The sequence below is a fragment of the Protobothrops mucrosquamatus genome, unplaced genomic scaffold, assembly GCF_001527695.2.
Source record: "Protobothrops mucrosquamatus isolate PMUCROS unplaced genomic scaffold, P.Mucros_1.0 scaffold2939, whole genome shotgun sequence".
In the NCBI taxonomy this organism is placed as follows: Eukaryota; Metazoa; Chordata; class Lepidosauria; order Squamata; family Viperidae; genus Protobothrops; species Protobothrops mucrosquamatus.
Genome location: NW_015388962.1, coordinates 219086 through 231098, shown reverse-complemented (window position 1 = coordinate 231098; position 12013 = coordinate 219086). Strand labels below are relative to the sequence as shown.

The 12013-nt window shown below is 43.6% G+C and overlaps 1 protein-coding gene across 1 annotated transcript; it reads right to left on the bottom strand.

The window, feature by feature from the left end:
• Nucleotides 1-581: 581 nt before the first annotated feature.
• Nucleotides 582-11044, bottom strand: EFNA4 (ephrin A4). The gene is made up of 5 exons (XM_029286123.1): nt 10932-11044; nt 4093-4391; nt 1455-1526; nt 1281-1334; nt 582-673 (listed from the first exon to the last, which is right to left on the bottom strand). The coding sequence occupies exons 1-5, from the start codon at nt 11042-11044 to the stop codon at nt 582-584; spliced, it is 630 nt and encodes a 209-aa protein (XP_029141956.1).
• Between the last annotated feature and the right edge of the window lie 969 nt (nt 11045-12013).

Here is a 12013-nt window from a genome sequence, read left to right as displayed (position 1 = left end):
GCTGTACGTTACAGGCGTATTGGCTTAGTGACCGCCGCTTCCAAGTTATGACGGTGCTGAAATTGCCAGTCAAAACAATAGGACGTCATCGGAGTTGGAAGGGACCTTGGAGGTCCTCTAGTCCAACCCCTTGCTCTAGCAGGAGACCCTTTCCCTGAGCAGACTTTAATCCTTGACAAGAAGAAAACATCCCTCTATTAGAGATGCCGGTCCCCAGCTCCAACAACTCTGGGGTTGGACTAAATGACCTCTCATCCATCCATCCCCCCCTTTCCCCAAAACATACGCTCTCGTTGAAGATCCTCCGGAGTCTGAATTGGGAGCAGAGAGGATCATGTCGGATTAAAGAGGTGCACCCTGTACATCCAGTATCGGAAACGCTGTCTGTCCATCAGTCCAAAAAGCAGCTTTGTGACGAGTTGCAGTTGAGTTGAAGAGGAGTCTCTGGTTATTTCTAAAGTGTCATGTGATCGATCGGCATCTTTGCAGTGGGGATAACAATGGGGTGGAGGAATCCCTCTGCCAGCGCTCCCTAACCGGCCCGGGTCTCGGGGGAGACGCGCGATCCGAATTCCCTGCCGTCAGAGCCAGAGAAAGGGCACCACCAGGAGACCCAAGCAGGCGACGCCCAGCTGGATCGGGGCAGGACCACGTCCACGAATGACAACTGCTTCTAGGGGCAGAAGAGAGAGAGAGAGAGAGAAAGGAGATCCAATTAAAATAAATAACCCTGTGAATAGAATAGAATAGAAAATAGAATAGAATATAGAATATAAAGAATATAATAGAATAATAGAATAGAATATAGAGAATAGAATAGAATACATAGAATAGAAAATAGAATAGAATAGAGAATATAAAGAATAGAATAGAATATAGAGAATAGAATAGAATACAGAGAATAGAATAGAATAGAAAATAGAATAGAATATAGAATATAAAGAATAGAATAGAATAGAATTGAATACATAGAATAGAATAGAATATAGAATATAAAGAATAGAATTGAATAATATAATAATAATAATAATAATAATAATAATAATAATGATGATGATGATGATGATGATGATAATAATAATAATAATAATAATAATAGAATAGAGCTGGAAGGGACCCTGGCGGTCATCTAGTCCAGCCCCCTGCTCAAGCAGGAGAACCTACACCATCTCGGACTTAAGACCGTTTTTTTTTTCACCTAACCGTTGCAGCATAACTCCTTATTAATAGACGCCATTTTGTTTTCTGCATTTAAAAGACGGAAATGCTCTCCAACTCACTCTCTGGGCCGCCTCTCCCTCGAGGCTGGGACTTGGGTGCCTCCGTCGCAAGGTCTGGGGCTAGAAAGGAAACAGGAATAAGGCAGCAATCACACGGTGGTCTCCTTTCCCTCGGTCCCCACGCACAGTCTCAAGAACTGCCTCCCCACCAGCTGGATGGACAGACCGACTTACTGGCGGTGGCTTTGCAGCAGACCAAAACGCGTAGCTTCAAACACTGGCCAGGACTCTCCGGTGCAGGAATTGCTGTCGGAAGAAGAAGAAGAAAAAAAGAGACCACGAATGGTGGTTAGAAGATCAAATGTCCAAGTTAACCAAGCAAGATCAAGCCAATTTATTTATTTAGCCGCCCTGAGTCCGGTAAGGAGAAGGGCGGGATATAAATCGAATAAATAAATAAATAAATAAATAAATTTAGATAGCTTTCAGATTTTTTAAACAAGAGGTCGTCCTGGACTTACAAGAGTTCTTTTAGGGACTGTTCGAAGGCACTTGTGAGTGACCGTTTTTCCCACTTAACGACCGTCGCAGCATCACGTGATCAAATTTAGATGCTTGGCAACTGACTCGTATTTATGACGGTTGCAGCATCCCAGGAATCACGTGATCCCCTTTTGCAACCTTCTGACCAGCAAAGTCAACGGGAGAAGCCGGATGTCCTGAACGACCACGTGACTCGCTTACCGACCGATTCGCTTAACGTCCGTAGCAGGAAAGGTCGTAAAATGGGGCAAAACTGTTGTGATCTTCTGCGTATGGCATCGGTGCCATTACCGATACACAGGTAGTCCTTGACTTGTGACATTACTGTTGCTAAGCAGAAACGTTAAGTCGTAAGTGTGTGGGCACAGCGCACAACTTCCAAGGCCGGGACACACTACTGACCCAAAAAAAAGGGCCTTTTTTTTTTTTTGCTGGTGGTTGCAACCACAATGGTATAACAGGTGTGCATGGCTTACAAAAATGCCATTTGCCAACTTCAAATGCACCTGGCATTTTGCGGACATCAAAATGCAGGTTGTGGCAATGACAATTTTTGCGTCTCCCTCCTCATTTTGTGCGCTTGAAGAAGCAGGCGGCCTGGGGACCGGGCTCCGCTAACAGGCGTATTTATTTCAATAAAGCCGTCTGTAAAAAGCATGATGGCGATTTAAGGCCGAGTGACACTCGGCCCCAGAACCGTGACACTCTTAGTGTGTGTCTCTGATTTTTTATTTCATGTTTTTAATGGAGCACGGCAAATCGGCAGCTTTTTTATCAGAAGCGCAAAGACGGAACGTTATAAATTCCAAAATCGGGCAGGTTGTTTTGCCATCCTTGAGAAACAGCGGTTAAAATCTGGGCTAACGACAGAGGAAAACTAAGTTAGCTTAGGGATCAATCCTGGTTTCTGAAACCCACCCACCCCGCAGGGTTGTTGTTCCCAGGCTAAAAGCAACGGCAGATCTGTTTTTTTGGACCGCTTGGTGTTTAGCAGAGCCATTCAAGACACCGGGAACAAAAAAACAGAAATGTGGCATAATTGCGTCAATCCCACCGATTATAAACCACAATTTTAACTCGGTTCGGGCGTTCCCTATTGACTTCGCTTGTCAGCGGATTGCAAAAGGGGATCACGTGACCCCAGGGCGCTGCGACCGTCATAAATATGAGTCAGTTGCCGAGTGTCCGAATTTCAATCGCGTCACCACGAAGATGCGGTAACAGTCGGGTGAAAAACTTAGAAAAAACTTAGAAAAGCTCCTAAATCCCTCTTTGCAGTGCTGTCGTAACTTCCAATGGTCACTAAATGAACTGTTGTAAGTCGAGGGCTGCCTGTACGACATGAATAAGGCTCATTGTGCAGACAAACAGAAACATAAGTTTAACTCAAACACCCTTAAAAAAATAAACGTCTATTTTAAATATTGAAATACATTTAAATAAGCTTGTATTTTAAATAAATCCAATTAAAATAAACCTGTGAATAGAATAGAATAGAATAGAATAGAATAGAATAGAATAGAATAGAATAGAATAGAGAATGGAATGGAATGGAATATAGAATAGAATAGAATAGAAATAGAATAGAAATACAAAGTAGAATAGAAATACAGAATAGAATAGAAATAGAGAATAGAATAGAATAGAATAGAAATACAGAATAGAAAAGAAAATGGAATTAGAATAGGAATTAGAATAGAATAGAATAGAGAATGGAATGGAATATAGAATAGAATAAAATAGAATAGAAATACAAAGTAGAATAGAAATAGAGAATAGAATAGAAATAGAGAATAGAATAGAATAGAAATACAGAATGAATAGAAAATGAAATTAGAATAGGAATTAGAATAGAATAGAATAGAGAATGGAATGGAATGGAATATAGAATAGAATAGAATAAAATAGAATAGAAATACAAAGTAGAATAGAAATAGAGAATAGAATAGAAATAGAGAATAGAATAGAAATACAGAATAGAATAGAAAATGGAATTAGAATAGAATAGAATAGAATAGAGAATGGAATGGAATATAGAATAAAATAGAATAGAAATACAAAGTAGAATAGAAATAGAGAATAGAATAGAAATAGAGAATAGAATAGAATAGAAATACAGAATAGAATAGAAAATGGAATTAGAATAGGAATTAGAATAGAATAGAATCAAATAGAATAGAATAGCAGAGCTGGAAGGGACCCTGGAGGTCTTCTAGTCCAGCCCTACTCAAGCGGGGGAACCTGTACTGTTTCAGACAAGGCTATTTTGTGTTTTATGAGTTTATTTATCAGCTGATGGATTGAAGAAGTGGAAAAGGTTTCGACTCACATATGTAGTAATATTCACGGCCGCTCTGGAACTCGATGCCTAGCGAGAAAGGGGTAAATCTCTGAATTTTCTCCGAGAATCGGACCGGCCCGTAGGCGGCATAAGGACGGTTGCATTCCCACCGTTTAAAAGCTCCTGGAGTTTCATAGCAGCCTTGATAACCTTCGGCATTGACCATAAGCAGAGTGAAGGATTCCGGCTTTCCGGTGGCCAGCGGCCGTTCATAATGGGGACAGTAAATGTCCAGATAGTCGTTGATGGACACCTGAATGGCGTAGCCTCCATCTGAATCGAAGAACCTGGAAGCGGGAAGGAGAAACGGCTTCAAGTGACTCCTCAAAAGAAAATCCGGATTTATCTTTCAAGGAGGACAGAGCAGCGACTCATACAGGGAAGCAACGGAGAGACTCTTTTTCTTACTTAACCCCCATATTTGTCCCCTCTTGGAACAAGAGAGGAAGCTCTCAAACTGGGAAGCAACAGGGAGACTCCTCAGTTTATCCCCTCTCCCCTTTAGACGACGGATCTGTCACTCATACAGAGAAGCAACAGAGAGACTCTTTCTTACTTAACCACCATATTTATCCACTTATCCCCTTCTTGAGCAAACAGAAGGAGCTCTCAAACTGGGAAGAAACAGGCATACGCCTTCTCAACTTCAGCACTCTCATCGTTAAAACGACAGATCTGCCACTCCTAAAGGGAAGCAATGGATAGACTCCTTTTCTACTTATCCGCTTTATTCATCCGCTGATCCCCTCTTGAAACAAAGAGAGGAAGCTCTTAAATTGGGAAGCAACAGGCAGACTCCTCAGTTTATCCACTCTCCCCTTTAAACGACAGAGCAGCGACTCATACAGGGAAGTGATAGGCGGACTCCTTTTCTACTTATCCGCTTTATCCATCCACTTCTCCCACCCTTAAAATCAGAGGAAGCTCTCAAACTGGGAAGCAACAGGCAGACTCCTTCTCAACATATAGCCTCTCCATCTTTAAAGGATTGAGCAGACCCTCCAACAGTCCCTTAAAAAAACCCCTTTTGTGACCTTCAGACAAGATTCATTTAACGTCGTTACTAACTTAGCAACTGCAGCTGTGCCAAGACAGGTCGTAAAACGAGGCATTAAACAACTGTCTGGCTTAGCAGCGGAAATTTTGGGCCTCCATTGTTGTTGTAAATTGAGGATTAGCAGTGGTTCTCCTCGGCTAAATTCCTCAGATTAGCCCAGAGAGAGAGAGAGAGAGAGAAAAGGAAGCCGTGACTTCCCAGCCTGGCATTCTTGGTGTGGCCCGTGAATTTGACACGCGGGCTTTGAAGAAGATGCACAAACACAGTTGTGCAAGAAAAGCGATTCAGCGGAAGCGGGCCATGGGGTGGAGACGTTGCAGGTCCTTCAGAGACAAAAGGCTGCTGCTAAATAATTAGAAACGCCAATGACTTATTTGGATGTTGTGAAGATGGAAAGATTAAGTATCTCTTCCTCTGCTGGGAATGGAATAGAATAGAATAGAATAGAATAGAATAGAATAGAATAGAATAGAATAGAATAGAATAGAATAGAATATATGGAATGGAATGGAATGGAATGGAATAGAATAGAATAGAATAGAAGAGAAGAGAAGAGAAGAGAAGAGAAGAGAAGAGAAGAGAAGAGAAGAGAAGAGAAGAGAAGAGAAGAGAGAGAAGAGAAGAGAATATAGAATACAGAATAAAACATAGAATACAATATAGAATATAGAGAATAGGACAGGATAGGATAGAAAATAAATAATAATAAAATAGAACAGTAAATAAATAAGAATAGAATAGAATAGAGTAGAATTAGAAAGAATAGAAGAGAATATAGAATACAGAATAGAACATAGAATACAATATAGAATATAGAATAGGATAGAATAGAATAATGGAATGAAGAATAGAATAGAATGGAATGAAGAATAGAATAGAAGCTAAATAGAATAGCCATTGGGGAAAGCTGGATTACTAATTTATTAACTGCACATTTATTAACTGCAAATTTATTAACTCGCTTAACACATCCCCTTCAAAGACCTGCTTTAGGATGGGCCGTCCTTGTTTCGGGAAACTTACAATGCCACCCATGTGAAGCTGGCTCGTCAGCTGCACTCTGCATGTGGTCTGGAGAACCCTGCTTCCCATCCATTTTTTTTTTAACTTAAAGATTTTTGTGGCTTGGCCGGCTTTTGCTGAGATTAACACCTTTCCCGAGTTAAATCCACCTTTTTCTTCCCTTGACAAAAGTTTGCAATATCCTCCCCACATTAAAAGCGCCGTTTCTCATTACAAGGCCGCAGTGACTCAACCAGCAAACAGCCCAAGCGGAGATTAAGCATCAAGGCAGAGATTTTGCAATCGCAAAGCGAAGTCCAAAACACCAGCAAATTGGGAGATCGCTTCCCAACGCAGGAGGAGGAGGAGGAGGAGGAGGTTGAGAACCAGAATCTTGCATCAGGGAGGTTTTCCCTCTGAAACACACTCTGGGCCTCTCCCCATCCCGAGTTTGGGAATCAGGGCCAGCAATCAGCCCTCCAAAGATCAGATTCCGATCCGGCAGTTAAGAGACGTACAGTCCGGAATAGGCTGTGTTTTCCAAGCCACAACATGTAAGGGCAGTTGAAGCTTCAAAAGCCACTGTGGATGGGATAGGATAGGATAGGATAGGATAGGATAGGATAGGATAGAATTAGAATAGAATAGAAATACAAAATACTGTAGAATAGAAATACAGAATAGAATAGAATAATGAAGAATAGAATAGAATAGAATAATGAAGAATAGAATAGAAAATAGAATAGAATAGAAAATAGAATAGAATAGAAAATAGAATAGAATAGAAAATAGAATAGAATAATAATAGAATGGAATGGAATGGAATAGAATAGAATAGAAAATAGAATAGAATGATAATAGGAATAGAATAGAATAGAATAATGAAGAATAGAATAGAATATAAAATAGAATAGAATAGAATTCTTCTTCTTGTTGTGCCATATCGATTATCGGACGTTGGCGATCACGTTGGCGATAGAAAATAGAATAGAATAATAATAGGAATAGAATGGAATGGAATGGAATAGAATAGGAATATAGAAATAGAATATAGAATGCAGAATAGAATAGAATGCAGAACAGAATAAAACAGAACATAGAATAGAAAATAGAATAGAACATAGAACAGAATAAAATAGAAGAATAGATGTTTCCTGACATCCACTCTGCAAAACTTCCAGCAAATGTCATTTTTCATCCCCATTTTGCAACCTCTGTAACCAGAGCCCTAACCGTCCCAAGGTCACGTTGGCCTTTGCAGCCAATAAACAGACTGAAAAGTGGGGTACCCCTCAGCTTCCCTTGTGGCCTTTATCTCATGCACTGCCAGTTTTGGGGTGCAAGAATATTCCTTAGAACAGGGTTTGGGAGGAAAAAATGGAGGATCAGAATGATAAAACAGGGCTTGTAAACTTTACAGGGCGACCGCAAACTTTTCTGGGAGATTTTGTATTGCCAAGCGTTGGAGATTTGAAACCATGGCAGGCTTTTAAAAAAAACAAATGTGGGTAAAACAATTGTAATTAAACTTAGGATCGTGGCATTCTTGAAGAAACGGAATGAATGAGTACATAAAATTGCCGTTTGCTGTTTTGGCCGCAGATGTTAAAACTGAAAAAGTTCAGCCTGGAGAAAACAACAACAACATTGTCACCAAATCTTTATCTGCCACCATTGCATCCAATAATAATGTAATTTAACTTGGCATTCTATATATTTTTGGGAACTATGTTTCTGTTTTAACGTTTGCATCCTGTTGCATGCTTTTAATGTTTCTCTTCCATGCTTTGGAACCATGTTTCTGTTTTAATGTTTGCATCCTATTTGTGTGCTTTTTAATGCTCCCGTTGTATCGTTTTGAACCCTGTTTCTGTTGTAATGTTTATATTCTGCTGTGTGCTTTTATTTCAATGTTTTATTTTTATTTCAATGTTTTAAGCTTTGCGTTTGATTGCAAGCTGCTTTGTGCCTTGCTAGGATCAAGGGGAGCGTAAATTAAAAAAAGGCAGACGTTTGCTCCTGGTAGGACAACGTTGTCGCTCCCTTCCCTGCACCGAGAAATCTAGTCTCTCAGGGAGAAAGCCTCCGATCTTATCTTTTCCTTGCAAACTCCACACAGATAGAGTTTCAAAATCAAATGTATCAAGGAAGCTGGCCCTGCAAGAAAAAGATGAGAGCAGAGACCTTCTCCATGAGAGACTAGATTTCTCGGTGCAGAGAAGGGACCAGATATTGTGCAAACAGGGAGCAAATAGTTGTTGAGTTTCTCACCTGTCAACACTCTCCTAGGGAGATAGTGGGAGGGGCTGGCTAGCTCTTCCCACAGTCCTTCTGGTGTGGCTTTAACCAGGACTCAAACTCGGTGCCAACTAACTTCTCCCACGCTGAGCACAGCAAAAACAAGCTGGAATGCATCTCCCAGGAACACAACCGCCACCCATCGCCTTTCCCAAAACATTTTTTTTTAAAAGGAGGGTAAGAAAAATTAAAATACTAGCCCAGGACCCAATTCCCATCCAGCAGAAGAAAACAGCTGGGCCTTTTACTGGAGAGCGGTGCCCAGATGTTGGGGTCCAACCAGAAATGTTTGATGCTAATCGGCCTCGTTTCGAAGGTTTTGCTGAGATCAGAAAAAAATGCAGTGTGTGTGTGTTTTTCCCCCCCACCAAAACACACCTCTTTGCACTGGCTTATGACTACAATGGGCCCCCCAAATTTCCGTCCTTAAGCGAGTTTTGCCCCCTTTTACAACAACCTTTTCTTGCAGTGAATCCCTGTAGTTGTTAAGTGAGTGGCACGGTTGTAAAATGAATCCATTGACTTTGCTTGTCCGAAGGTAGCAAACTGTCGTTAAGTACAAGTCAGTTGCCAAGCGTCTGGATTTTGACCACGTGACCATCACTTCAGTGCTGTTGTGACTTTGAATTAGTCACTAAACGGATTGTTTTAAGCCCAGGGCTATCTTGGCTTGTGGAAAAACAAGAGATTCGAGTGTGATATTTTTCTCCCCCCCCACCTTTGCTAGTTTTTAAGCATTTTTGCACAGCAAATAAACCCTGGGTTTGTTCAGAGGCAGGCCTGGGATTTTTCCAATTAAATTATGATATGGAAAAACTGGTCCGTTTTGCCTATCTGCAGCCAGCTTCGGGAGTTGACCCCGGTTTGTTTGAAGAAATGCAATCGCGGCCTTCCAAAGGTGCCTGGGAACACCACCCTTCTGGGGGGGGCGGGGGGGGGAACAAGCAGGCCCAACTAAAATAAATTTCCAGAAAAATAAGGCTGGAAAAGAACCAAGCTATCCAAATGGAGAACAAATAAGAATCAAAGCATAATAAGAATAATAAAGAAAGAATAAGAGTAAGAATCAGCCAACTGTTAGAAAGAAGAAACGGAAGTGATGCCAGCCAGCCTCAACTATTTGGAGGGGGGGAGAAATGCAGATTTTGGAAAGAAAAGTGAGGTGTGTGTGTGTGTGTGCAAACAGCAACCTGCTTCACAGCCCCCTCCCCCAAATTAAGCTGAATCTCAGCCTCCTCTCCACCAGCCCATCGCTAAATTAAATCAAACTGGCAGAGGTGGGGAGGTCTGCCCCCTTCCCCCTTGCCAATGGTGGAGCAGAAGTGGGGGGGGAGGAGGGGGCTAAGTTAACCCCTTCCCCAATAAAAAGGCGAGATCAAAGGGAAAGCCGAACTTCCAATGGAGGAAAGCGAAAGGACATTTGGGGGGGGGGGTACCTGGGCGGCCTTCAAACAAAGAAGATGCTGAGAGCGTGCAACATGGAGCCGAAGCCCCCCCCCGCCCAGCTCTCCTCCCCGCGACCCCCCCTCCATCCCTCCCTCCTCCCTCCGCTTTAACCCCTTCCTTCCCACCAGCAAAGTTTAAGAAACTTTTTTTTCAAGGGGAGAGGCGGGCCAGCGTGTGTGTGTGTGTGTGTGTGTGTGTGTGTGGAATGGATGGGGGGGAAGAGATGAAAGGGGAGGGGGGAGCTTGAGTTGGGAGGGCTCCTATTTTTTTGGAAGGGGGGGGAAGAGAATTTTTTTTCTTGCGCTTTCTCCCTGCCCTGGGACAAAGGGCTGCCCATTCTCCTGTGGGCAAGGATGTTGGATTATTGGGGGGGGGGTCTTAGCAATAGGAGGGGGTGAAGAAGAGGCCTGTCTGGGGTGCAGAGGCCCGGAGGGCTTGCAAGGGCCCCCGAGGGGGAAGGATGTTTTTTTTCCCCACCCCCAGGGAGCGAAGGAAGGAAGGAAGGATTAAGGGGGGAAGGAAGGAAGGAAAGATTAGAGGGAGGAAGGAAGAAAGGAAGGAAAGGAAGGATTAAGGGGGGAAAGAAGGAAGGATTAGAGGGAGGAAGGAAGGACTAGAGGGAGGAAGGAAGAAAGGAAGGAAAGGAAGGATTAAAGGGGAGAAGGAAGGAAGGATTAAAGGGAGGAAGGAAGGAAGGATTAAAAGGGGGAAGGAAAGATTAGAGGGAGGAAGGAAGGAAGAAAGGAAGGAAGGAAGGAGTAAGGGGGAGGAAGGAAGGAAGGAGGAAAAGGGGGAAGGAAAGATTAGAGGGAGGAAGGAAGAAAGGAAGGAAGGATTAAGGGGGGAAGGAAGGAAGGAAAGATTAGAGGGGGAAGGAAGGAAGGAAGGAAGGAAAGGAAGGATTGGGGGGAGGGAAGGAAGGAAGGAAAGGAAGGGATTGCGCTGGCTACTGCCCAGCCCTGGGCGGGGAGGATGGGCGAGGGAACCCCGCCGGCGCCCCCTCCCCACCCCCGCCTCCCTCTACCTGGGGTTGCTGCCGTTCCAGTGGACGCTGTGGCGGAGGCCCCGCACCTGCCGGCCCAGCAGGGCGCCCCAGAACACGAAGAGCCCCCAAGGCAGCGCCTCAATGGGGCGCATCGCTCCGCCGGGAGGGACGAGGGGGGCGCAGCGGCGGCGGCGGCGGCNTCGGAGGTCATCTAGTCCAACCCCCTGCTCAAAAGACAGAATGACAGAGCTGGAAGGGACCTTGGAGGTCATCTAGTCCCATCCCCTGATCAAAGGAGAGAACGACAGAGCTGGAAGGGACCTCGGAGGTCATCTAGTCCAACCCCCTGCTCAAAAGACAGAATGACAGAGCTGGAAGGGACCTTGGAGGTCATCTAGTACAACCCCCCTGCTCAAAAGACAGAATGACAGAGCTGGAAGGGATCTTGGAGGTCATCTAGTCCCATCCCCTGATCAAAGGAGAGAATGACAGAGCTGGAAGGTACCTCGGAGATCATCTAGTCCAACCCCCTGCTCAAAAGACAGAATTAACAGAGCTGGGAGGGACCTCGGAGGTCATCTAGTCCCAACCCCCTGCTCAAAAGACAGAATGACAGAGCTGGAAGGGACCTCGGAGGTCATCTAGTCCAACCCCCTGCTCAAAAGACAGAATTAACAGAGCTGGGAGGGATCTCGGAGGTCATCTAGTCCCAACCCCCTGATCAAAAGAGAGAATAACATAGCTGGACGGGACCTTGGTGGTCATCTAGTCCAACCCCCTGCTCAAAAGACAGAATTAACAGAGCTGGGAGGGACCTTGGAGGTCATCTAGTCCCAACCCCCTGCTCAAAAGACAGAATAACAGAGCTGGACCTCGGAAATCATCTATTCTAGCCCAATCTCCTGCTTCAAAACACACACACACACACACACACATATTTAAGCCATTTAGTTTTAGGTTATCCTAGTGATGTATTTATTCTCGGTGTGTTCCTTCGTCATTGTTTATTTTATAATTCTATTGTTTTGCTTCTGTTGTCCCTTCTTTCATTTTTCTTTCTTTTTTCTCATTGGAAGCTGCCTGGAATAGTCCTTGCGGCGAGATAGACATCAGATACATTT

Excerpts from the sequence above, each read along its gene's own strand:
- EFNA4 (XM_029286123.1), bottom strand. The coding sequence starts at position 11,044 with ATGCGCCCCATTGAGGCGCTGCCTTGGGGGCTCTTCGTGTTCTGGGGC. Across the intron at positions 1,335-1,454 it reads CTGCTGCAAAGCCACCGCCA|ACCTTGCGACGGAGGCACCC; the intron begins GTAAGTCGGTCT and ends TTCTAGCCCCAG. Across the intron at positions 674-1,280 it reads AGGGAGAGGCGGCCCAGAGA|AAGCAGTTGTCATTCGTGGA; the intron begins GTGAGTTGGAGA and ends TTCTGCCCCTAG.